The sequence below is a fragment of the Lissotriton helveticus genome, chromosome 2_1, assembly GCF_964261635.1.
Source record: "Lissotriton helveticus chromosome 2_1, aLisHel1.1, whole genome shotgun sequence".
In the NCBI taxonomy this organism is placed as follows: domain Eukaryota; kingdom Metazoa; phylum Chordata; class Amphibia; order Caudata; family Salamandridae; genus Lissotriton; species Lissotriton helveticus.
The window spans coordinates 164,155,836-164,179,679 of NC_136059.1; the positions used below are offsets into that span (position 1 = coordinate 164,155,836).

General features: G+C 43.6%; 1 protein-coding gene across 1 annotated transcript in view; it reads right to left on the bottom strand.

The window, feature by feature from the left end:
• LOC144819266 (aldo-keto reductase family 1 member A1-A-like) overlaps positions 1-23,844 on the bottom strand; it is a 187,265-nt gene that overhangs the window by 65,386 nt on the left and 98,035 nt on the right. Inside the window, exon 6 of the mRNA XM_078677233.1 lies at positions 18,568-18,767. Coding sequence (XP_078533359.1) covers positions 18,568-18,767 — 200 coding nt within the window. The remainder of the gene's footprint in view (positions 1-18,567; positions 18,768-23,844) is intronic.

Here is a 23,844-nt window from a genome sequence, read left to right on the forward strand (position 1 = left end):
TTCGACGGGCCCACCCCCACCCCCTACGCGGTGTTTGAAGAAAAATCAGAAGAGAGAAAAAAGGAAATAAAAGAACCAGCAAGAGAAAAAAAGAAAAGAAAAAGCACATTGCTGCGTTACTACTTAGAGCATCTAAATTAAACAGTAGATATACCAAACTGGTCTAATTTCTATCATTGAAATTCATAATAGACCCATCCAGAAAAGATCAGTATTATTGCTCACCCTGACCCTGACCCGGACCCAGCTGCCCCGGATGGCATCAGCCCCTGCAGACCAACTCCCCTCTCCCCTTTATTCCCAGCTTGGATTTTTTCTATCAGGCAATCTGCCTCCTCCACCTGCCGGAAATTGTACATATGATTATTCCACATGACCCTCAGAGATGCGGGGAATTTCATTTGTGCACGGGCCCCCAGGGAGTTAAAGGTTGCCAACCTCTTGCCCATCTCCCATTGCTTTGATGCCGTAATGTGGGAGATATCTGATCGAATAGTGAAAGTGAAGGGAGTGGAAAAAGAAGCAGATTTAATCTGGCCAGCTTTCAGTCCCAGTGATAAAATCTTCTCCTTAACAGAGCAGGTAAGAAAGTTGACTAAGATCTTCCTAGGTCTTTCTTTGCTGGGGTTCCGGCGGAAAGGATCACAATGGACTCTTTGAATATCCGCCAATAAATCCTGGGCCGTATCGGGGGAATCCTTCAACAAAGTAGCCTTAAGCAGGGCCACTATAAATGCTTTAATGTCATTGCCCTCAATATCTTCCGGGATATTTAGAAATTTGATATTGTTTTTCCTTGAATGGTTTTCCAGCCTTTCTATATCTTCTCTCATTTCCCGATACTGCTTGACCAAATTGTCAATGTTAATTGCCGACGTTCCTAGCGCTTCCTGGATCTTGGGGATTTCTGCTTCCAGGGCATCCGTTCTTAATGAAACATCCTCGACCTTCCGAGCTAGCAACTCACATGAGGCCTGAATAGCTTGTTGATTAGCCTCCGAGGTAGCGAAGCGCCTCCCCAGATCTTCTCTCAAACCCATAAGGATGTCGGCTAAAGATGCAGGGCTTCCTGGGGCTGCAGTACCCGCGGAAGCTACCGGAGCTTCAGAAGTATGCTGACTATCCGATATAGGTGGAGAGGCATCCAAAATACCCACTTCATCTAATCCAGCTTGCTCGTCTTGGATTTCAAATGCTGAAAAACTATTTGAGAGTTCCACCTCAGGGTGTACCAGATCGAGCAAATTGACCGAATTGACCGTGGGGGACATTGTAGATGTTAGGAGTGGAGAGCTAGAAAGTCCCGGTTGTGTGGGTAAGGAGATAGATGCAGATTTATTACTCTCCGGCATCTCGGTCTGGGTGGCTTCCTTCGGAGTTTCCATGATCAAAGATGACGTGTTTCTTGATGGATCCCTAGTCTTACTCGAAGTACTAGTGGAGAGAACCTTATAGAACGTTTTTAAGGAGGGTGTAACTTTAGAGGAGGCAGGGGTCCTTCCCTTCACCTTTTTCCTACCCTTCCCTTTTCCTGGTGGGGTGTCTGAATCTCCGGTGTCATGGTTTCCTCTATGCACTTTCGCCTTACCCCCTTTCTTCTGGGTCAGAGCCTTCACGTGAGTTACTGGAAGAGGGATAGACGTGGTGGAGTGAGCTTGGGGCAAATTGGCCACCCGGCTACGGAGGGTGTATCTATTCACCACAGAAAGAGGATCGGGGGCAATTGGTAACGGCTTGCCCAAGTTTACTGGGGGAGGACCGGCCTGCAATTTATCTATGTCGAGACTACCTGTCTCCATACAAGAGTCTTTGACACTGCTACTTTTATAAGGTATATGCAACAGTCCACCAGAGGAGCTCAAGGGAGCATATGTTGTTCTACTATCGACTTCCAACTTTGGATTTTTTAGCAGTGTTATCAAAACCGACTCCCCCCTGTCGCTCCTTGTTTCAAAAGTCTCACTTCCACTCCTCTTACTTTGCGCAAATAACGGTGGAGTATATCCTCTCCACTGTGTTATGCTCTGAGCACGTCTTCCAACATTGACCCTCCAAAATCTGATAGCACCAAACTCGCGGAACCAGGCCGGTTCGTGGGGTGCTGAGACACCTCTATTGACCATCCGGGAATCTTCCCTATCGCTTCCCAGTAATAGCTTGAGAGTGAAAACAGTCTTTGACCTGTAAACCTAAAAACCAGGAATAAGGGAAAAAGAGGGAAAGAGGGAAAGGTCCAAAAACGAAGTCCCACAGTAAATATTGGCCTGTAATCAAAGAGGCGCTATGAGAAGTACTTTTAGTCCCTGAGCTCTGGGATCTGAGCTCGCCTTCCCCCATGCCTCCCCCCAGGACGAGGTCGGGGTTCAAGAGGAATTTTAGAGGTGTGTAGCTTCTAAGCCTTTTTTTTTTAGAGGTGTGTAGCTTCTAAGCCTTTTTTTTTATCTAAGGGCAAACAAACAAAAGGCTACAGCCACTGAAGCCGATACCGCTCACCGCTCATGCCGTTTCCGAGAAAGGGAGGGGGCCGCACATCACCGTGTCTGCCTCTTCGCCTGCCTCCGCGCTGGAAGGTGCCGATTGACAGATAGCCCTCGCCCGATTACCACCACAATCCGGGGGGGCTCAGAGCATCAAAAAGCATAAAAAATAAATCCCGGGGCCGCTGATTAGAGACGCTCTGTTTCCATTCACTGCTCACTGGTTCACTAGGTTCTACAGCGGCTGCCGATTCTCTCCTCGCGCCTGCGTAGTACACCGCATAGGGAAAGGTGGAGCTCCGTCACGGCCGTTAGCCTCCGGCTGTCATGCTCCCCCGAGAGTAGCCACTTTAAAAAGAAAAGGAGAAAGCAAATTCACACCACCCCTTCAGGTCCTGGAACCATATGCCAAGTCGGCATTGTTGAGCGATGGTAAAGTGTGGTCGCAAGACAGAATGGCGAAGTGCAACAAAATCCTAAGATGGGAAACAGAAGGTGAGACAGGAAGTGAAGTGGGAGCACAGAGAAGTGACGTCAGTGGAAGGACATTAGAGCAAGTAGGAGGAAAGGAAGAGCAAGTAGAGGAGACAGGGAACGAGGATGTTGGAGAAGATGAGGAAGGGGCAATGGGAAGGGAGTTTACAATGAAGGGACATGATGAAGAAAGGAACAGAGAGAAACAGGATGGGACAGGATGTGAAGTGAGCGACAGGCGTGAGCTGCACGCATCCCCGAGGACCCCGAGAGGCAGAAAGGAAGCAGAAGGCGTGAGGACGCGAGCAGGACGCATTGTGAGAATACCCAAGAAGTTCGAGAACTTTAATATGAACATCTAGTAAGACTGTTTTGATACCAGTTTGTTTATTGGTTAAATGTTCAAAGGGGGAGATATGTAGTGACGGTCTAGTTCTCCGCCAAGAGGGCGGAACCGGAAGGGGTTTGCCGGAACCGGAAGGCGGCCATTTTAGAAGGCGCCGATCCGGGTAGATAGAAAGCGCGCTGCCCCGGCGCTCCGTTAATAAAGACAATAACTTACACATACTAGCGACTCTGTGTATTATTATTCATGGCGACCCCTCCTACAGACAAACCTCTACGAGGCTAGATACCCCTTCTGCAAGGAGCTGCTAAACAGGATTTGCTGCTGGGGCGAAGAACTTAGAAAGAGCTGCTGCAAAGTCAGGATGACCGGTGAGATGCACCTAGGGAAGAGCAGATAAGTCCTGGTCTCCTCTCAGTTCTCAGAGCACATTTTGGTTGAAAATTGTATAAGTAAACTCGTTTTGGATTTGGGCTATGTGGGAACCTTTAGCATCACTTTCAAGGGTCAAGGACTGGAGAGGCAGCACTTTGCGGGTCAGAACTCTCTCAGTCAGGGTCAGGTATGGATTTGAGATGGTTAGAGCCTTTTCTGTCCTTGAGACACTGATCAAGAGGCCAGCCAACTAGCCCTTGGAGTCACTCTGGAAGTCCTGGGTTCAAGTAGAAGAGCAGGACTGAAGCAGCAGGGCAGATCTCCTTGGGCTTAGCTCAGGTTCCACGCAGTAGGGCAGTCTTGTGGTGTAGCAAAGCAGTCTTCTTAAGTACACCTCAGATCACAGCATCAGGTAGTCCTTTGTGAGTCCTTCTGCGGGTCCAGAAAGTGAACTGAAGCGTGGGTCTGAGGGTCTCCTTTTTATACCAGGTGCCCACTTTGAAGTGCAAGAAACTTCTGTCATGCTTTGCAGAGTGACAGCCCATTCTGGGTTAAAACAGAGTCAGCTGTGTGACAAACAGCATTTCCCTGGGACCTGTTACTGGTGGAACTGTAGGAAATCCGATTACCAAATCACCATACAAGATGGCAGCTGTAATTATCTTTATTTTGTAGGCTACAGAATCTCGGGAGATTTCATGAGGAGATACCATGTTGGGCGCTATGTAATGATAAATATCCTAGGGGGCTGGTGTCTGCTATTCTGGAGTCCAGATCCTGCTTTTCTTGTGGACCTCGTGTTTTTCTGTTTTTGCCCCCTAGTATTCTGTCCCCTTATTCTTGCATACCAGTGCTTCTGGTCGGCAATTGGGTACGCGGTCTAGTTCTGGACGTCTTATTCCCGCCTTTTGTTCTTGTTAACCATGTTCTGTTATGCCACTCTGTGCCGTATATTTGCCTGGCATCTCTTGCAAGTACGGCAAACCTATGTTAGTGTGCCTCCTTTCTGTTGCTGTTGTGTTGGCACTCTTACTACCTATATTCTGGTCTCTAGCGGCTGAGGCGTTTTCCTGTGCAGGTGTATTTTTCTTGTTCACTGGAGCCATGTATCTCTCTCTGTGCCGGGAGTCACGCACTATGATTTAATTTTTTGCAGGGTGTGCATATTGCTGGCCAGGGTATGGTCTATACACCTATTTTATGCTATTGAAAATAATTGGATTGAATTTTTCTTTGGCCTCCTGAATGGAATTGATTATCTTGGTATCCTATCCTGTCTGAATTCATTGTCTCAGTTTTCATACTTCTGTGGCAATATCAATATACATTTCTTCTAAAAGTATCAACACGTAACTCATAATTATGATTATTAACTATCATATTTTGCTTAACATATATATTATTAGATTATGTATTCACTCTTTGGATTATTGTATCTATCTTGTTTGTGTTGTTCAGTATCTGTTATGGAACATCGAGATGGTAGATACCCTTCAGTTATCATACCAATAAATGCCAGACCTATGAATACTTATGTTTCTTCTTTAATGAAAACTGTCTTATTGACACTGTTGAAGTTTGATTAACCCCTTTCATTGCAGGTCTCCCTCCCTGGTGTACCTATCCTATGTTCATTCCCGGTGTACCTATCCTACGTTCCTTCCCCTGTTGGGCCACTCTGTTGCAGTAATACGAGAGTCAGAACTGCTGGAAAGGCGGGCTTCTAGATGGGTACTGCTCCCGAAGACCTCTACTAATGACAACTTCTGGAGTTCCCCCCCCCCCCCCACAGAAGTGCCTGGAATTTCCTATCTCTCTGCCCTGGTGCCAGTCTGTCTGCAGACCCGAAAGGCTAGTGTGTAGTTCTTTGTGTGTGTGTAAGGCAGAGTCTGTTGAAGTGCAAGTGGGGCTGCTCACATCTCCGCCCCACCTCCTGCCTGAGTTGGCCCATTCAGACACACTTAGTCCCTCTATTGTGTGGCTGTCTGGGGGGAATATACAAAGGCCAACTGTCAATAACATCTAGCCATATGACCCAGGAGCAGGCACCAAATGGTTAAGACAAGAACATGCCAACTTTTTAAAAGTGGTATTTTTACAATTGTGACTTAAAACCTGACTTTATCATTAGATTACAATTCCAATGTCACCAAATATGACTTTCCTAGTTGCTCCCAATAAAAAGTTATCACTTATTAATTGCAATAAAGTAACCCAACACTATCCTATTGAAAAAGTAGGCCTCACAGTAGTGAAAAGTGAATTTGTGAGTTTGTCACTACCAGGATATGTAAAACTTAAAAGTTAATGTCTATTTTTTACTGCCCTATGGGCAGTCTAGGGCCTGCTTTAGGGGTGACATATGTAATAAAAAAAAGAGGTTTAAAAACTTGGCAGTTGGGTTATTTTCCCAAGTCGATTAGGCAAGTTTAAAACTGCTGGCAGGCTACAATGGCGGGCATGAAACATATTTTAGAGGCCTACTTATATAGTATACCACTTTACTTGGGAATTATAAGTACCTTTAATATGCCAATCTCTTACCATGTTCAGTGAGCACCAGCACTTTAGCACTGGTTAGTAGAAGTGAAGTTCACAGAGATCTAACATCAACAAAATCAAATGCAGGTAAATAGGAGGGGTTAAGGCAAATAGATTGTGGGGAGGCCCCCCTAGGGCTGACAGGTTTAAAAGCTCCAAAAACGGAAACATCAATTCCTGCTTGAGACATCACCCACTTAACCCATCTGGCTGGAATTGCTAAAGATACAGAAGAATGTGGTTTGGTTATAGAAATAAGAAGCAGATCACAAGATGTTCAGAGAAAATCCCGTCTGGACTCCAAACACCTGCCTAACGAAAAGATCCAATGTTTTAACATGAAAAAATCTCTTGCATTATATCACACATAACATTGTTAGTTTTGCTGACAAAGCTTGTAAAGTCAAGGAAGCATTATACAACCAAGACATAAACATTCTTCAACAATACTCACATCAATTAAGGAAGAATATTTATGAGTATCCTAATTCAGCAGAGCAATCTTCATATCAAAGGATGTTCTCCTAAAGGTTTTCCTGCAGCATACTGGGGGAATGTACAGAAACTGCCAATCTATGGGTATTTACTGTTCTCTGTGACACTTCTGTGAAGCTGCAAGATATCCTAAGAATTTTGCTATGGAAGCGGCATTTGTCAAAAAAAGGGATCTGAAATTGATTCCATACACCAGAATGACAGGAATTCGTGGCTGATTTGTACACTTTTGAGGCTCCTGAAGCCCAGGCTTTCCTCCTGATGAATGCAAGAAAATCTAACAAATGTCCTGGGACAGACCAGCTGTCCTGATAGCTTCCAAGCCATGAGTTGAAGGTTGCCTGTGACTGACCTTGTTAGGAGTTGTGTAGGAGATGTGGAAAATTGGGAAGGAGGAATGGAGCATCTATTGAAATATGTAGTAGATCTAAAAACTAGATCCGCAATGGCCAAAAAGGAGTTCTCATGACTACAGAAGTCAGTTCTCTCCTGATTTTTGGAGAGGTTAACAAGAGCATTTGGAGGTGCAGAAAGCATAAGGCAAATCTCCAATCCCAAATGACAAAGGAATGGTCCTGAAGCCAGAGCCAGTGAGTCCAGTCTTCAGCTGAAAACCTGGAGGAACTTGGGTTTTCAGTATGGATGTGAACAGGTTTATTGAGAAAGGACCCCATGGATCCGTAAGGTACTGGGATACCGGCATGTGTATTTGCCAGTCATTGAAATGTCTTATATGGCAAGAATACAATTCTGCTTCTGAATTTAGATAGCCAGGGAGGTATTCTGCTCTTACTAATATGCGATGCTATAGGCATTATTCACAAAATTGCTTGCTACATTTGCTAGAATGTGGGGCTGAGTACGTTTTAACTGGTTGTTCCTTCTGAGTAGAACCAAGAAACAACCAGGGTTTTTGTGAGACATTGAATTGCAAAAGACCCTGAAAGATACTCTAAATCATTTATGTGCATGGAGGAAGCCTTACTTGACCATGCACTGCAGTCAAAGATTTGGCCGCATAGAGCAGCACCCCACCCAGATGTACATGCATTGGATTTTAGTAGAAGATCTGGGCTAGTATGGAAAAATGACCTGCCATTCTAATCCAACCACCAGGTTGTTTTCTCCCTAGTCTCATGATCTAAAGGAATGAGGTCTGGATAACTTGGTCCCTTTGTTGGGTATCACATTTTCAGTCTTGTGAAGTGGGCCTGGAATACTGCCTGAATTGATGATGCTAGCACACCCACGTTTTATCATAAATGCTGAAGGGATATGGCAGAAGGAGCTAAGAGAAGAGCTCGCTGTTTTCTGATAATCATCAGTTTTGCCTCTGGGAATTGAGGAGTGGATGATATTGAGTTCACTAGAAAACCAAGAAACTCTTTGAATTGCAGAGACGAGAATAAAGATTTTTCTTGATTTATGACAAACCCTAAATTCTCCAAGAGAGTAATTGTTGTGTGTAACTTTGACATGAGGACCTTCTTATCTTAGGACATGATCAATATGTTGTCCGAATAAATGATAAAATTAATACCCTGTGATCTGTGGTTTGTGATTATTGGTTTGACCAGCATGCATACGAGAGACCAAAAGGCAGTGTGATGAATTTGTAAAACCTCCTTTCACATTGAAATTTTAAGATATTTCTGATGTGAAAGAAAGATTAGAATGGAAAGATAAGCGTCTTTTAGATCTAATCGTAACATCCAATCAAGTGCTTGCAGGATTTCTCAAAGTTGAGGGATTGTTTCCATCTTGATTGTAAAAGACAAATTAATTGAACTGTCTGAGATTTATTACTGGTCGTATCTTTTTGTTCTTTTTTTTAACCAGATATATGTTTGAAAACAGTTGGTTGTACTGATTGTCATAGCAAGAGGTTTACTATTTCTTGATTGATCAAAACAGAAACTGATTGATTAACTGAAGTGTGTGTGGATGAGAAACCTGAAAAGGTGTAGGGTAGAACTGTATCTGATGGCCTTGTACACCCAGAAGAACCCATGGATTGGTGGTTATTTGAATCCAAACCTCAGACACATTGCCATCTGATTTCCTTCCTACCCCCTCGCATACCCAACTGGAATTAGTTGCACATTTACCGTTGTCATTATCATATCTGGTTTGGTCTCCAGAATGTCCTCTGCCACCTCTTTGCCTTTGTGGATAAAATGTTGATCTTTTGGTAAAAATGCCCAGATTGGCCTTAGTAGTTTGAAAACTGGAGCCTGTTGTTGAATTTCTGGTCCTTGAGAAAACCTGTTGTCCAAAAACCTTCCTCACAGAAATTTGGGCCTCGTCAATGGAGCATTAGGTTATTCACGCTTTTAGAGATTTCCTATATAAAGCTCTCCCCAAATAAAAGGCTGTTGGGTACCGGACCCTACTCTGTAGATGCTGACTCTCTGAGCTTGAGTCCAACTTTATGACCAAGCCTTTATGTCGCTCAAGAGAAATTGCTGAATGGGCATTGCCAATCCTACATAGTTGAATCCAATTTGACAATTCATTTCTCTCAGTGATCAGAGCTCCCTCCGTGGCCTGCTTGCCATCTCAAAGATTTTCGTGTTTGGACCCATTGCGTCCAAGAGTATATCTTGACAGGCCGACCAGGCTCTGTCAATACATTTCTTTGGATCTGTGTTACATTTGGAGAAAAAGTTACATTTGGGGTTGATTACTGGGGTAACTAGAACCTAGCTGTAAATAAGATGTCTGGGGCACTCAGACATCAACTTTCTCCTGATTACTTTACTTAGGAGCCGTCTAATCCCAGCTCTGATGTAATCCTCTACATGTGGAATAGTTGTCCAATCTGATGGAAGGGGATACAAAAGCATAGATGGATCAAACAAAGATTCTCCAGTAAGTTTGTACATTTGGGCATGGGTTTGATTATATTTTTTTCACTTTAAGAAAGTTTGAAAGTGTTTTCTATTTACTTTTATTTGGTCTGAACCAATTATGGGTTGATTTCTTTAGTTGATCTGAATTGCTGTAAGGTGAACCAATGACCTCATCAGAGTCATCACGTGAATTGACAGTGTCAACCTCTGTTTGTTTCCTTTTTCTATTTCATCGCTCTACCACTGTTAAAGAGGGTCTTGTATTGGACGATCCACCACACTCAGAGGACGAGTCATCTCCATCTGTAGTTCTCCATCTGTAGTTCTGACAGTGTCAGGAATCTTAGCAGAAGAAAGGCCTACTGAATTCGTTGTCCCTAATCTGCCTGGATGAAGTATCCATTGAGCTCTTTTATTTGACAGGAAAATTCTCCCCATAGATAGGAATCGGGACTCTTGTTGGCTTGTGTAGTAGATGAAGAATACTTACTGCTACAAGAAGGCTGAGTCGGGGCCAAAATAATATCTTTAACACAATGTATTTGACAGTTGCTTCTATTGAAACATTAAATGCTGATATTACTGTGGAGTTTATAAATTGTTTTAGATGAACTTTAAAGACTTCCTCACCTACATCCAGGTCTTCCTCAGCCTGCAAATGCTCAGCCATTATAAATATATATTGGTAATTGCCAGTGATAATAAACATTCAGAAAATCTGTTAAAATCTAAAATAAAATCAGTGCAAATACCACATGAGTAGTAAAGCTTAGTAAAAAACAAGATGAAAATACCCATGCAGGAGATAGAGCTTGTTTTATTCAAATTCAGAGCGGGCCGAGTTCTTTGCTGACAGGAGAAGAGAAACGAAAACAAAAGGAGCAACAAGAGTTCCAAGCTCTGACTGGAGCTCCTCAGAGCCTGAGGGCATTAAGGAACTAAGGTGCAAGCTTGAGTATACGTGTGAGCGCTTGCGTCTAAATACAGCAGCTCTCAAGAGACTCGACTGCGTAAAAAGCGCATTGCGAGTTGTGGAGATATCTTCCATGGTAAACCAGGGCCAGCTCCTCTGCTAAGTCAGAGGAACGTCGCCCACTGCTCTGTGAACAGTTGAAAAAGCAAACATAAAATAATAATTATGGAATTTATCATTTTATTTTTCCAGCGGGTTAGGGGCAGGGCTGGAAGTCACAGGAACAGAGGGAGGAGTAGTGGCACTCTCTTAAGTGTGCATGACTGTTTGTGCGGCCATCTTGGGCAAAACAGACATGCACACTTTTCATGTTCTCCTCAGGCTGTATTACACAGCCTTGGTGGAAAACATGCCCAGGCTAATAGTCCCCGTCTGAGTCTCGAAACACGGTGCTCAGACCAATCACAACGCTGCTGTAACTCAGCGTCTTACATCAGCCAGGGGAGTCTGGGAGCCTGGGTGCTGCCTGGTGCCTGCATCCTTCCTACTTCTGGAGTGATGAAGAGGATGGAGAGGCGGCGGCGGCTGACGCGCAGATGAGTAGTATTTTTTAATTACCCCCACCCCTTCCACCACCCTCGTAAGTAGCGGTCACCGCTGTGATAAACTGAAAATAATTGCCAGCATTGCTTCATAATATGGACATCCATTTCTATTTCCCTGGCTGTCTCCTTATCAGACAGTTCCACTACATGCATACCTGACCACAAAAGTACTAACTTAGCAACTGGCTCTTTCCCCTTTTCATTTGAAATGCTAAATATTGGATAGTTATGAAATAAGAACTTCTATCCATCTCACTATCACAGCCACCACCTAACGCTCATCCATGCTGTTCACCAGTGCCAACTGAATACTGTACTTAATGATTAGATTTTTTATTTATTTTATTTTGACTGTTTTGTATAGCACGAACAAGACTATTGCGGGTAGCAGAGTGCTTTACAGGGCAAATATACATGAATGACATATACATAAAAATACAATGGATTATGTGAATATTGTACTGGTAATTATTAGAGTTAAACACATATCTATAAGAGTATATATAAAAGGTAAAGTGACTTTGGACAGGAAAATCGATTTAATTTCTTTTTTTTAAAAAGCAGCAGACGGATTGAGTCTCGTTTCTGGGGGTAAGGCGTTCCAAATCCTGGGAGCCATTCCTGAGAAGGTACAATTGTATGTTTTCTCTTGGAGAATGGTTGTGGTTTAAGTAGAAGATTATCAGAACTCCTGGCAGATCTGTTTCCACCTAATAGTACTAGTTTCTCCGCTAGGTATCTCAGAGTTTTGTGGTGCAATGCCTTAGGTGTCATACAGGTGATTTTTAGGTGGATTCTGGCCATAAAAAGGGAACTAGTTGAGGGCATGAAGGTCAGGGGAAATATGGCTGTTTCTTTTGGTGCCTGTGATGAGCCTTGATCCGCTCAACCAATCCTTTGGATCGCTAATGAACTAATGATTTGCAAAACCACTGAAATACACTCTCTTCCCAAAAACCACCTGACATCTCTTGACAACATCATTGTACCACATTATCAGTTATCAATTCCAGTCGTCAAAAGTGATAGTATCAAACACTTTCTTTAAAAGCGCAGTCTTCAGCGACCTTCTGAAAATATAGAGAGCTTAGATTCCTTCCACTGTATTTTTCAGGAATGTTATTCCAAACCTCCTGGGACAATGTCCTGCCCACTGCCTACATTTATTATTGCACTTACCACATTCAGGTTAAGACTGTGGTTGGATCTCTGGGATGAAGTTACCTGAAATGGACCCTATGGATTGTGGTCCTGCATCCGACATAACCCAATGGGCCCAGCATAATGTGTTAATGTCAATGCAGTTTCAGAAGTGTTCCGATAATATGAACTATTTTTTTCAATCCCAAGTTGGATGTGGCAGTATGGTGATGAATAGAGTCTGTGCCGGGCATGGACACAAGGCCAGTGAAGAATGCATTAGCATTGTGAGCCTAGCCAAGATGACTGTGCTCACAAGATTTGATCTTTGCAAAGTATCCAAAAATGGCAGAGTTTTAGCTGAAAGTTGCTACTCTGGATCAGTGGAGTAACTCTGACACTAGAGACCAGTGCACCTGGTCAACCTAACCACAGAGAGGAAATGAGACAGGCCCACAAAACGCAATACGAGATCTTACACTTGAAATAACCTAGTATATTTTGTTGATTGCATCACATAAAAACAACTGAAGCCACGTGAGGTCCATTTCAGTAATTCCCAAGCTTTCGCAACCCCAAGCAACTGGCGAGTATTCTGTGGAATTACATGTAGTGGATAAAACCCACAGTTCTCATGGGCGACCTTTAAATCACATTGTCCGTAGTTGTTCACATTTCAAGTCGCCATTTCAACCAGCCAGACAGAACAAAGATCTTACCTCTGCATCACCTAAAACATAGATTGTTCTTCCTGAATGGTGACATCACAGCTAATATTTTTTAAATAAACAAGAGACTAGAGATCAAACAGTAATTTGACGGCTCATTGGTATTAACTGACTCTTTGTTTTAGGGACACCGTGGGTTCGCCCTCCATGCCGGTTGGACATCTGACCCCCGGGCCCCTCCCCCAAGGGGCTGTCTCTGGCTCCAGTTGTGAATCCATTTCCAGTGCCGAGATCCATACCAGTTCCTTGAATATTGGTGCTGATGCAGACTCCCTCAACACCGTAGGAGGAGGTACCTATTTATAGTTTCCATCTCCCAACCAGTGCCAGATCGACCTTGATCGAGTACACGCCCAAACCCTGTCAAGGTACCCTTTCCGCCACCTGAGCCTTCACAAGAGACCACACATACACTGCATTCTCTGGCACAGATTCAGATAACTATTACGAAGCAGGTGATGATTAGCCAGCCATACCATGAAGATAACTTGTACGCGGAGTTGCATGAGACTAGTGGCCTTAACATCTCCACTGAGTCTGGGCTCCTCTCTCCCCTAGTTTGGCCACTGAGAAGAGTGCCTCCTACCATAGTCATGCGTAAGGCGGCCAAAGTCCTTGACCTCCAGCTCCCCACCTTGGAGTGCAAGACCAGTGATCTTATGGAGGTTCTTGAGCTGGAGCAAACCTCAACTGAGCCTCTCTTGCCTTTTAACATGGTCCTTAAGGACACTTTGTTGGGGCATGGGTTAAATCTTGATGTGGGCTCTGGTCAACTATCAGATTGCACAATGCCACCACCTGACCTCAGGGGACCCAGCATTTTTATTGCAGCACCACCCCTTGAAAGCTTGGTGGTGCAGGCATCTGCTAACAAAACCAACCCCAACATGTTCCTAACTGCCCCCCAGATCCCATAGGGACTCAAAACAGGTGTAGACATTCAGAAAAATGGTCTTCTTGTCTTCCAGCTTGACGCTTCCCAGCTGTCTGTTTTGGTGCTATTCCCAAGCCCTTTGGGATTCGGTGGCTTTAGTTTTCCCAGGTGTTGCTGAAGATTTTTGGCCTGTCCTCGCACAGGATGTAGAGGACAACCGCGACAAAGCCAAGTTAACAATTTGTTGTGGCATGGACACCACCAATTCTAAAGAATGGGCCATTGCTACCAGTGTTGTAATTTCCTGCCACGCTTGGCTGCAGTCCACCAGTTTTTAGGGGATGTCCATTCTTTCCTGAAGGACATGCCAATCGACCGTTCCCTGGCAGTATTTGCCTCACTTCGCCAGCCTCATCAGTGCAACCCCTCCTTTCATGATTTTGGCAGAGGTACCCCATACTGCCTACCAATCCAGCTTCCACAAGGTGTCCAGCAGGTTCGCAGTCGAGGCCATGGTGCCAACCAACCAGTGGTCAAGGTCAATGGGCTGCCTAGCCCCTTAGCCACCTCCTGCAGCCCCTCCTGCCAAACCCCTTTAGCGTACACTTAGTGGAGCACAGCCACACAGTGGAAGGCAAGATCAACACATTCTAGCAGGATTGGCCATCCCTACCATCAGACAGGCATGTCCTGCAATTGATTGGTGGAGATATGCCCTACCTTTAATTTTCTAACTGCTGAACCTTCCACCCCCTCGCCAATGACTAACGGAGGACCTTATCTCCATTTTGTGTCAGAAGGTGAAAGCTGTTTTGGCCAAAGGGGCTACCTAGAGGGTGCCCATGTCAGAAGTAGGGCATGGGTGATATTCCCACTACTTTCTGGTGTCTAAGAAAGACTGAGACTTTTGTTCTATTTTAGACCTACACCCTCTCAATGCCTTGCTCTGGAAGGAGGAATTCAGAATGCTCATACTGGCCCAGGTCTTGTCTGCCCGCCATGAAGACTGGATGGTGGTGTTGGATCTGCAGGACGCCTATTTCTACATACCCGTCCTGCAGGTCCATCAGTGCTACTTGTGATTTGTGGTGGTACAGGAGCAGTTTCAATTTGCTATGGTCTCACCATTTCACCTCAGGTGTTCGTGCTGGCAGTTGCGGCAGCCCACCTTTGGAGTTCATGCCACAGTGGGACCTTAACTTGGTCCTTACATTTCTCATGTGCACTACCTTTGATCTGCTTCACAGCTGCTCCTTACGGCTTCTCACCCTCAAGATAGTGTTCCACGTTGCCATAACATTGGTGCAGGGTATGAGTGAGCTTCAAGCTCTTTGTGTCAACCCAGCATAGATCACCTTCTCAGATACGCTAGTTTTGCGGACGCAGGTATCCTTTTTGCTTAAAGCTGTGATGAGCTTTCATGCCTGGGATAACATAACCTTGCCGGCATTTTATGTTCCGCCTCACTCTCTAAGGAGGAGGAGAGACTCAGTTGCTTGACTCTAACGGCCACATGCATTAATGTTCCCGTTTGCGAATTCTTGATTGCGAAAATTAAGGAATCGCAATTAAGAATTCGCAAACGGCTATGCATGAAGAAATCGCAATTTTTTTCGCGATTTCTTAATTTTCCTTAATTGCGATTCACAATTTGCGAATCGCAATTAAGAAATCCCTTTCCATTGATTCCTATGGGCCTAGAGGCCCATCGGAATGAATGTAAAGGCATTCTCATTTTGCGATTCGCAATTAAGGAATCGCAAAATGAGAATGCAATTTTAAGGGTGCAGGGGGGGTGTTCAAAGGACCCCCCTGCACCCCTGAAATGTTTCTTTAAGTACATTTTTCACACACACATGCCCCAAGGGCATGTGTGTGTGTAAAATGAAACTTTTAAAAATGCACTTTTGTGCATTTTTGAAAGTTTTCGCAAATTACCATGAAGGTTAACTTCATTTTAATTTACTACTTCCTATTTGCGACTTCGCAATTTTAAACAAATCATGCATTGCATTTAAGAAATCGCAAAATTGCGATTTCTTAAATGCAATCGCAATTTAAGAAATTGCAAATAAATTGCGATTTCTTAAATTGCGAAAAAAGCAAAAAGCTTCATGCATCCCAAAAAAGGGATTTGCATTCGCAAACGGCCGATTTTTGCGATTTGCACCGTTTGCGAATGCAAAAACGCTTGATGCATGTGCCCGTAAGTGAATGCTGAGCTCCTATCTTGATCACACCAAAGAACACTGTCAGAACAATCAGCTCCCTGTTGAGCTCTCTAGAGCAAAAAAGGCATGAATGTGCAGAAGAGGACCATCCTCTGCTGGATTGTGCTGTGTATTAAGAGCTGCTATGCATTGGCCAAAAAGCAGCTTCCGGAAGGACTGCATGATCATTCTACCTGGAGCAAAACTACTACCACTGCCTTGACATGCTAAGTCTCTGTTCTGGACATTTTCCAGGCGACTAGGTGGGCATTCCTCAATAAATCCATGAAGCACTGTTTTCTGGACAGTCTGGGTCACCAAGAGGGGCATATTGCCTCCTTGGTCCTGCAGCACCTTCTGGTTTCAGACCGTCCACAGACCCACCCCCAAGTAGGAACTGCTTTGGCATCAATACAAAAGTTAAGGAATCCATTGCTAGAATCTCAATCAGAATAACAAGTTACTAACTCTCCATTACGCTCTTTTTGGTACAGGCTCTATCTAGCCACAGATTCCTCCCCAACCCTCTCTTCGTGGTTAAACTCTGTCCATTAATAAGATCCCAAGTCTAAGGATCCGAACACTGGTCACATCAATTTGAATTTGGGTCTCTGTATCTATAGGCGTGAACACCCTTGATTACAACTGACGTCTTTATAGGCTCCACAAGTAATTTCTGGAGTGAAACGGCATCAGTGTGGAGCCGTACTGCGCCACCTACCAGCACACTGAGGTACTGCAGGAACGTTTCTTGATCCAGTCTAACACCTTGGGGAGTATATTCAGGGGAGGAATTTGCAGCTAGACTGAGTCTATACTAGAAAGAGTGTTACCCAATGTAAGTAACATTTTCATCAGGGTTCACCCCAGCAGGGCTTGAAGTGTGCCTCTTCATCCACCAGGGGCAGAGAGGCATATGACAGATATTCTGTAACTTTCAAGAAGTTCATTTTGAGCTTTTTGTGGAAGGTAAGTAGGTTAAGTATGTTTTTATTTGATTCTAGAGTTTGACTGCTGGGCACAATAAGGCCTGTCTGGTATTTTTGCTTTTTTTTAGCTGCTAGAATCTCTAGGATTAGTCTTGCTTTCTCATAGGCCTCCAAGTAAATACAGTTTCTTTAAGGAATGACGAAAGCACTGTTAACAGTTTTGTGTGACACAAGGGCAAGTTTGAAGGTGATATGTGCTTCTTATGTGAGCAAGTGGAATTGTTTAAGAATTGGTCTAACATGGTCTAATGTCATGGTGTTTGCTACCAACCAAGCTGCTGCATACAGGGTGGCTCTGTGGGGGTGTGATAGATGTTTAATGGAGATTGCTAAGGATGGATTTCCTGCTGTCCGTATGCGAGATAACAGCGCTAGTACCATGGGTTTAAAGTCTTCTGGCGTAATGGAGGTCTTTGGTTTCTCCCGAAGGTGCAGATGGCTCATTGCAGATTTTGTAAAATTTTTGATGTGATTGGTGAAGTTCAGAGAAGTATCGAGTGGGCAAACAACCTTTACAACGCAGTCATTACATCGCACTACATTTACAATGCAGTCATTACATCGCAACATCCTTTACAATGCATGTCACTACAATGCAGCCATTACATTGCATGTCACTACAACTCCTGACACTTCAACGCATGTCACTACAACGCAGGCATTACATCGCATGTCATTACAACACATACCATTACAACTCATAGTACCCCTACACTATCCAACACTTACCTTACTGTTGCACCCCTGGAGTTAGAATAGTAATTTTTTCCCCTACACTATCCAACGCTTACCCTACTGTTGGACCCTCTGGAGTTAGAATAGTAATTTTTACCCCTACACTATCCAACACTTACCTTAAATGCAAGGTAATGGTATGTGTTGTAAAGGTACAATGCGATGTAATGGAATGAGTTGTAAATATAGTTTAAGAAAATTTGTTGTAGTGGCATTCGATGTAAATGTATGCGTTGTAAAGGATGTTGCAATGTAATAACTGTGCTGTAAAGGCATGCGTTGTAAATGTATGCGTTGTAACGTCATACATTCCATTCAACCACCTTTGTATTGAAGGGTGAGGATTGTTTGAATGTAAAGTATGAGATTGGTCTTGTGTGGGTTCAATTCCAGTGAGAAGGCAGATGTCCAATCAATGATCTGTTGAAGAGAGTTTTTCAGTGTGCTCATGTTTCAGGAGTTAGACACCCTAGGGTAGAGTTTGGTATCCTCAATGTAGTGATATGCTCTTCACTTGTAACATTTGTGACTGTGGCTCCATGCAGAAGTTAAAGATTTGGGGATGGCTGACAATCCTTGTGGGACACCACACTTTAGATAATCCAATGGTGATTTGAATGGATCAAGTTTAATGAATGAAGTTCAGGCTGCCTGGGAGGAGTGGGCTCATTTAAGTGCAGTGCCTTCAAAGGTGAGAAGATTCATTTCATCAGCCTTAAATGGATAAACAAGTGAGTGGACTCAACATGATTTGACCCTGTAGCCTTAATGTTGCACCCAGATGCAGCTGGTAGATAAATGCGTCTGTCTTACCGTAGAATCACTTGCGCCGCAGACTTGCCATACTTTTTGGCAATGTCTAGGAGCTCTGGGTCTTCCAAGAGTTGGGGATCCCCCGGCTTGGCCCAGGGTCGATTTGCAGAACCCAGTGGACTGTAGGCGGTGAGAACGATCCTCCTTTGCCGACAGTGTTCAAGTAGCTCCTTCTGGTTCAGGTATGGATGGCACTCCACCTGTCAGGACAAAAAGAAATTGTGAAGAATGGGCGAGCAATGAAAATCCAGAAGAATGCAATATGCCATACTGCCTTTGATCCTCCAGCAATGACAACTTTACATTTATTAGAACTTTATGTTGATTTTGGCATAAACAATACATATATTGACTCAAATTGTCTTCCAATGTATACCCATATCATTGATATATATGTACATGCTATCCAGTTCCATCGTATGGACATTTTGTTGATGGCATCCACCTTGTCCTCGCATTTGGCATACTTTAAATCACATATTGTTCCAATATTCTAAGCACTTCAAAATATTATACTTCATTTCCTCTTATCCCTGTACTGCCACAGAAGCTCCCACATATCCTTGGGCCAAGACTTGCTTGGTAGTAACACTGCATCTACTTTAATGGAGTATTACACAGAACTAAATCGCAGAAAACTGGGGGGCATATTTACAAGGGAATGGCGGGTCGTGGCGTTAAGCACAAAATGCTAGAATGCTGTAGTGCAATGGCCTGAATTGTTCTTCGTTTGTCTTGTTGCTCTGAGATGTACTATGATTGAAAACAATAAACAGATAAAAAAAAAAAAAAGCACAAAATGCTAATGCTATGGTCTGCCATTCCGAAATCACTGGGATGCACCGTATTTACAAAGATACGGTGCACCCCTGCGTTTCCCTTGCGCTGGCGCTGAATTAAGCTGCCTAGCGCCAACACAGGCACCCGTTCACCATAGTGCAAGGGTATAAACAATCATAAATGGCAATTTGTAACTTCTATGTGTGCTGCATTGTGCACATAAACAATCACTCAAGGCATTTTGCACAATGCAGCACACATGGAAATCGCAAAAACGAGGAGAAATTAAACATTTCTCCTCGTTTCGCCATGTTAACACCAGGTTTTCCCAGGTCTTAATTGTGGCACTGCCTCCGAATTACGCCACCCTTGTAAATAGGGGACAGTGTCAAAATTAATGGGTGTTATGGTGGAACACCCACCGCAACACCCATTGCCCACCCCTTTCAAACTAAGTTTAGCGTGAAAAGGGTGCCTTATTTACAAGGTGGCGTTAATCCATGTTAATTGGCTTAACACCGCCTTGTAGATAAGGCAAAGCTCTCATCGCCACAAGTACGTCTTTTAAAAGTGACGTTACTCTGGCGATAGGAGCTTGCAAATAGGCCTTTGGATCCCTTCCCCTGCACACAGCCAACCTTCTTTTACCCGAAAGGATTTTTGTTGTTTATACTGTTACCCAGATCCTGCGGTTCACTGGGTCACCCCATTAGAAAGTAATACCTTTCTTTTACTCAGAAGGAGAGCCAATGCAGTGTATTTCCTATATGTCCTTCGGACATCCTTAACATAGCCCAGCAGAGCAATGAGCGTATGGCTTTCATGGACCTCAATCCTCTCGTCGAGACCCCACATGATTTGTGGCCAGTGTTCTCCAATGCCAGATGCGAAAACCCTGCATTGGGAGCAGTCCACCTCACGCACTCCGAGCTAGGCGCTAGCCTGAATCTGACTAAATACATGTAAAATGTACACGTCTGTGTTTTCCATAGGGAGATACTTCTTGAATCTGTTGACAGCGGAATGTCCTCAGATCATCTGATATGTCCTGATTCAGATCTCAGGATCAAGTGCGTCCAGTAGGGTCATGGGGTTCTAGTTTCATATTCTGATAGTGTGATAAAATTATTGTTAATGAATTAGTTTCCCTAGGGTGAGTAGTTGCCGCATCTTGAACCTTCCTATTGCTCGAGGTTTGTACCTTACTTTGCTACGGGTATTTTTAGCTTAGTGGTAAATACAGTGTGTGCAGGGGGCCTTTATGACTTTTTGCCGTAGGACAGCGCTGCAGGCCTTCCTGCGGCGCAGCCCTACAGCAAAAGAAAAGGGCCGGAATGTGCCATATCTACCAGACACTGCGCATTCTTGTCCTTTTCCCCAGCGCTGGCGCACAATGGGCTGCCGTGCGTCAATGCAGGCACCTTTGCACCATGGAGCTTACTCAAAGGCCAGTAATCTTGGGGTCAGTTTTAAGACCAGGATCCTTTGTTTTGGACCCTGAACCATCAGGCACCGGAGGATCTTGGGTACTTAAATTGGCAGTAGTCACTGTATGGGCCTGACATTAGATAATAAACCGTGTTTGCCCGCAAAATGGGATTTGTTTGTATAGATTCACCTGACATTTGGCCAAATGGACCATGATGAGTGGTACTAAAATTTGGTTTCCAATGCATAAATTCGATCTTGATGCAACAGAAACTCTAGTCTGGAAGGAAAAACTTGACCTGGAGAACTCAATACCCGTTGAGGGTAAAGTAAATAAATTGGCCTTATTGAGGGATACTTTGCTGTCCCTAATAAAAATAGAGCATAGTACCTCAGCCATTTACACTGAATCGATTAAGATTTAAGAGGTTTATTAAGTTGGAATTGTTGGGACAGAAGGAGACATTTTGTAAACAGACACTTATCAAGGGTCAACTCAAAGACACTGTACATAGAAATATTAACATTTATTCCAGATATGCGAATATATCCTTGTTACAGAACCGAGGCGTCTATGGTATGTTTTCTCACTGAAAAATTGATGCAGATAAGATTTGACCATTCTTGGTGTTAGGGTTGACTCTCAAGTCTGTGTATAGATCTGGTTTGATTGGACATTTTGCTGCTCCTGGACATTACCGGTGCCCGGGTTGGTATCGAAGGGGAAAGAAGAACCAGGAGATGGTGCAGGAAAGGGGGTGGGGTGGTGCAGGGGGGGGGGGACTCCATACACTGCACTAGTGTGGATTGCCCTTTTTAGAAGCACTTTAACAATAAGCTTATCTTTCTGCTTTTGAATCAGTGTGGTATGAATGTTAGTGGAATTTGGTATGCGAACTTCGACGTACTGTCTAAACCTGGGACACAGGAGTTAGGGGTGTTGTCCCTAAGTAGTTAAATATTTCTTTAATTGCCTTTCACGCACGTAGAAGCACTGTGGGCTAACATGATTACCTTATTAAAGTATTGCGAAAGTCAGATATTTTGGTGGGAATTGATGTAGGAGCACAATGTTACCAAAAATAAAACTTGCATAAAGAATTATGAATATGAAAACCTGTGGCATGATGATATATTTTAGATAAGCTCAGAACTGTAATCTTATATTTTAAAAATATCTATCTATCTATCTATCTATCTATCTATCTATCTATCTATCTATCTATCTATCTATCTATCTATCTATCTATCTATCTATCTATCAATGTGTGTATGTGTGTGTGTGTGTGTTTGTATTGTCCATTTAGACTGTAATAACAAAGGCATACCTCTTCAGCTGCAAGTATTTTTGTGCCACCAATTGTAGATACAAAGTAGGGTGCACATGAAAAACTGAAAAACGAGAAATGTTGGGATGTCTGAAAATGGAAGTATCATATATTATAGTGATAGGTGGAGACCATGGCATAAAACACAATTAAATGAGGGGCAGGAAGGAAGTAAGAGAACATGGACTGGGAGAGGGGGAGCAGGGAATTACATTTTTTGCATCAAGATAGGAAATGAGGGAACTACTGTGAAGGTTTTGCAATGATAGGACTCTCCTTAGTGGAGCTAACGGCGCTCTTTAAGGCAGCCTTGACACTGCACTGAGCGGGAGAAGAGCACAGGCCCCTAAGGCCCCCTGTCTTCACAGCCTCCTTTGGTTTGATGGGCCTTAAAACAGCAAGATAGTTACTGACCGTGAATTATACAGAAGCGGAGTGGCATTTCTGAAACTGACAACCTGGCAGCACTAGCCCACACTATGTTGAGATGGGCGCTATAGAGCGAATCTTTTCTGTGAGTAATTATGTATTACTCCTGCCTTATATGTGTATTACACCTGAATCTGTGTGTCTGGTTGACAAAGCGTTTTCTGTAAGTAGCTGAGCCTTACGTCTTGGGTGTGAATTTCCCCTAAATTTCTAGACAATGTGTGAAAATCTTTTTGGGAAGTAGTTGTGTCTTAGACGAGATATATTTGTGACTTACTCGTGTTTTCCCAGAGCAAGACCTGCTCAGTAACAAAAATAAAGCTCTGCGAACAGACCTATAATAGCCACCTCTTACTTCTGGAAATTAATGAATAAATCTTAAGGACTGAGATTTGCATATTTTAAGACTGTTGTTGATTTTTTCTTGTGTGTATCCGTGAAGCCAAGCTATTTTTAACCTTTGTTAAGACTCTTGTACCACTAGCAGTTGGTAGACTCGTAAAGTCTCATACTGGGCCACTGCACTTTGCATTTCTTGTTTACAGTGGCTACATTCCTTCAACACAACATCTTTTCTTGTGATAGGTTCTACAATGTTTAGCAGAGCCCAGGTTTCTGCCTCCTGTAGTATAATTCCACTGACCTTACGAAAGTCGCCTGTCATGATTAGTTTTATAGAAAAGTGTGTTTTACCTTTTTATTTCTATGTACAAATGATATGTTTTTAGTGCAGATCGAATTGTTACTCATGTAATGTTTTTTCTCTTATGTAACTAGGATAGTCTTATATGAAATGTATTGTATCTTTTTGCTTTGTATGGCTTTTGAGTAAGCCGAATAAAGTTATTCTGACTGACTGACTGACACTGACCTTACTTTAAAATATTGAAATTTTGGGGTGAATTGCTTCCCTAAAAAATTCTGGAGCAGGACATCCCTGTTGCCAGAGCATCCGGTTTTGTACTGGCTGCGATTACTTAAGATCCCGGCCAATCAGGAATGCAAGAGGGGACCAAATTTCTCCAGGAATGTCCATCATCCTGCAGGCTACTTTTGTGAGCTAAAGGTGAAGAATTAGAGTAGGTGATTGATTGTGCTTCTGTAGTTAACAAAAAGATGCTTAGAATACCATCCCAGACCAGTCCAGCTCGGGTCTATCACTTGTGTTACATAAGTAGCTCAAACTCTGTCTCTTCAGGAAACCAGGTAGTCCTTCATCTGCCAGATCATCCCAGAAGAGTTCCCCTTGTCAGACAGCCTTCTTACTAATAGCAGGGTGATGGCCCTTGCTGCGTCAGTCAGTAAGTGTATG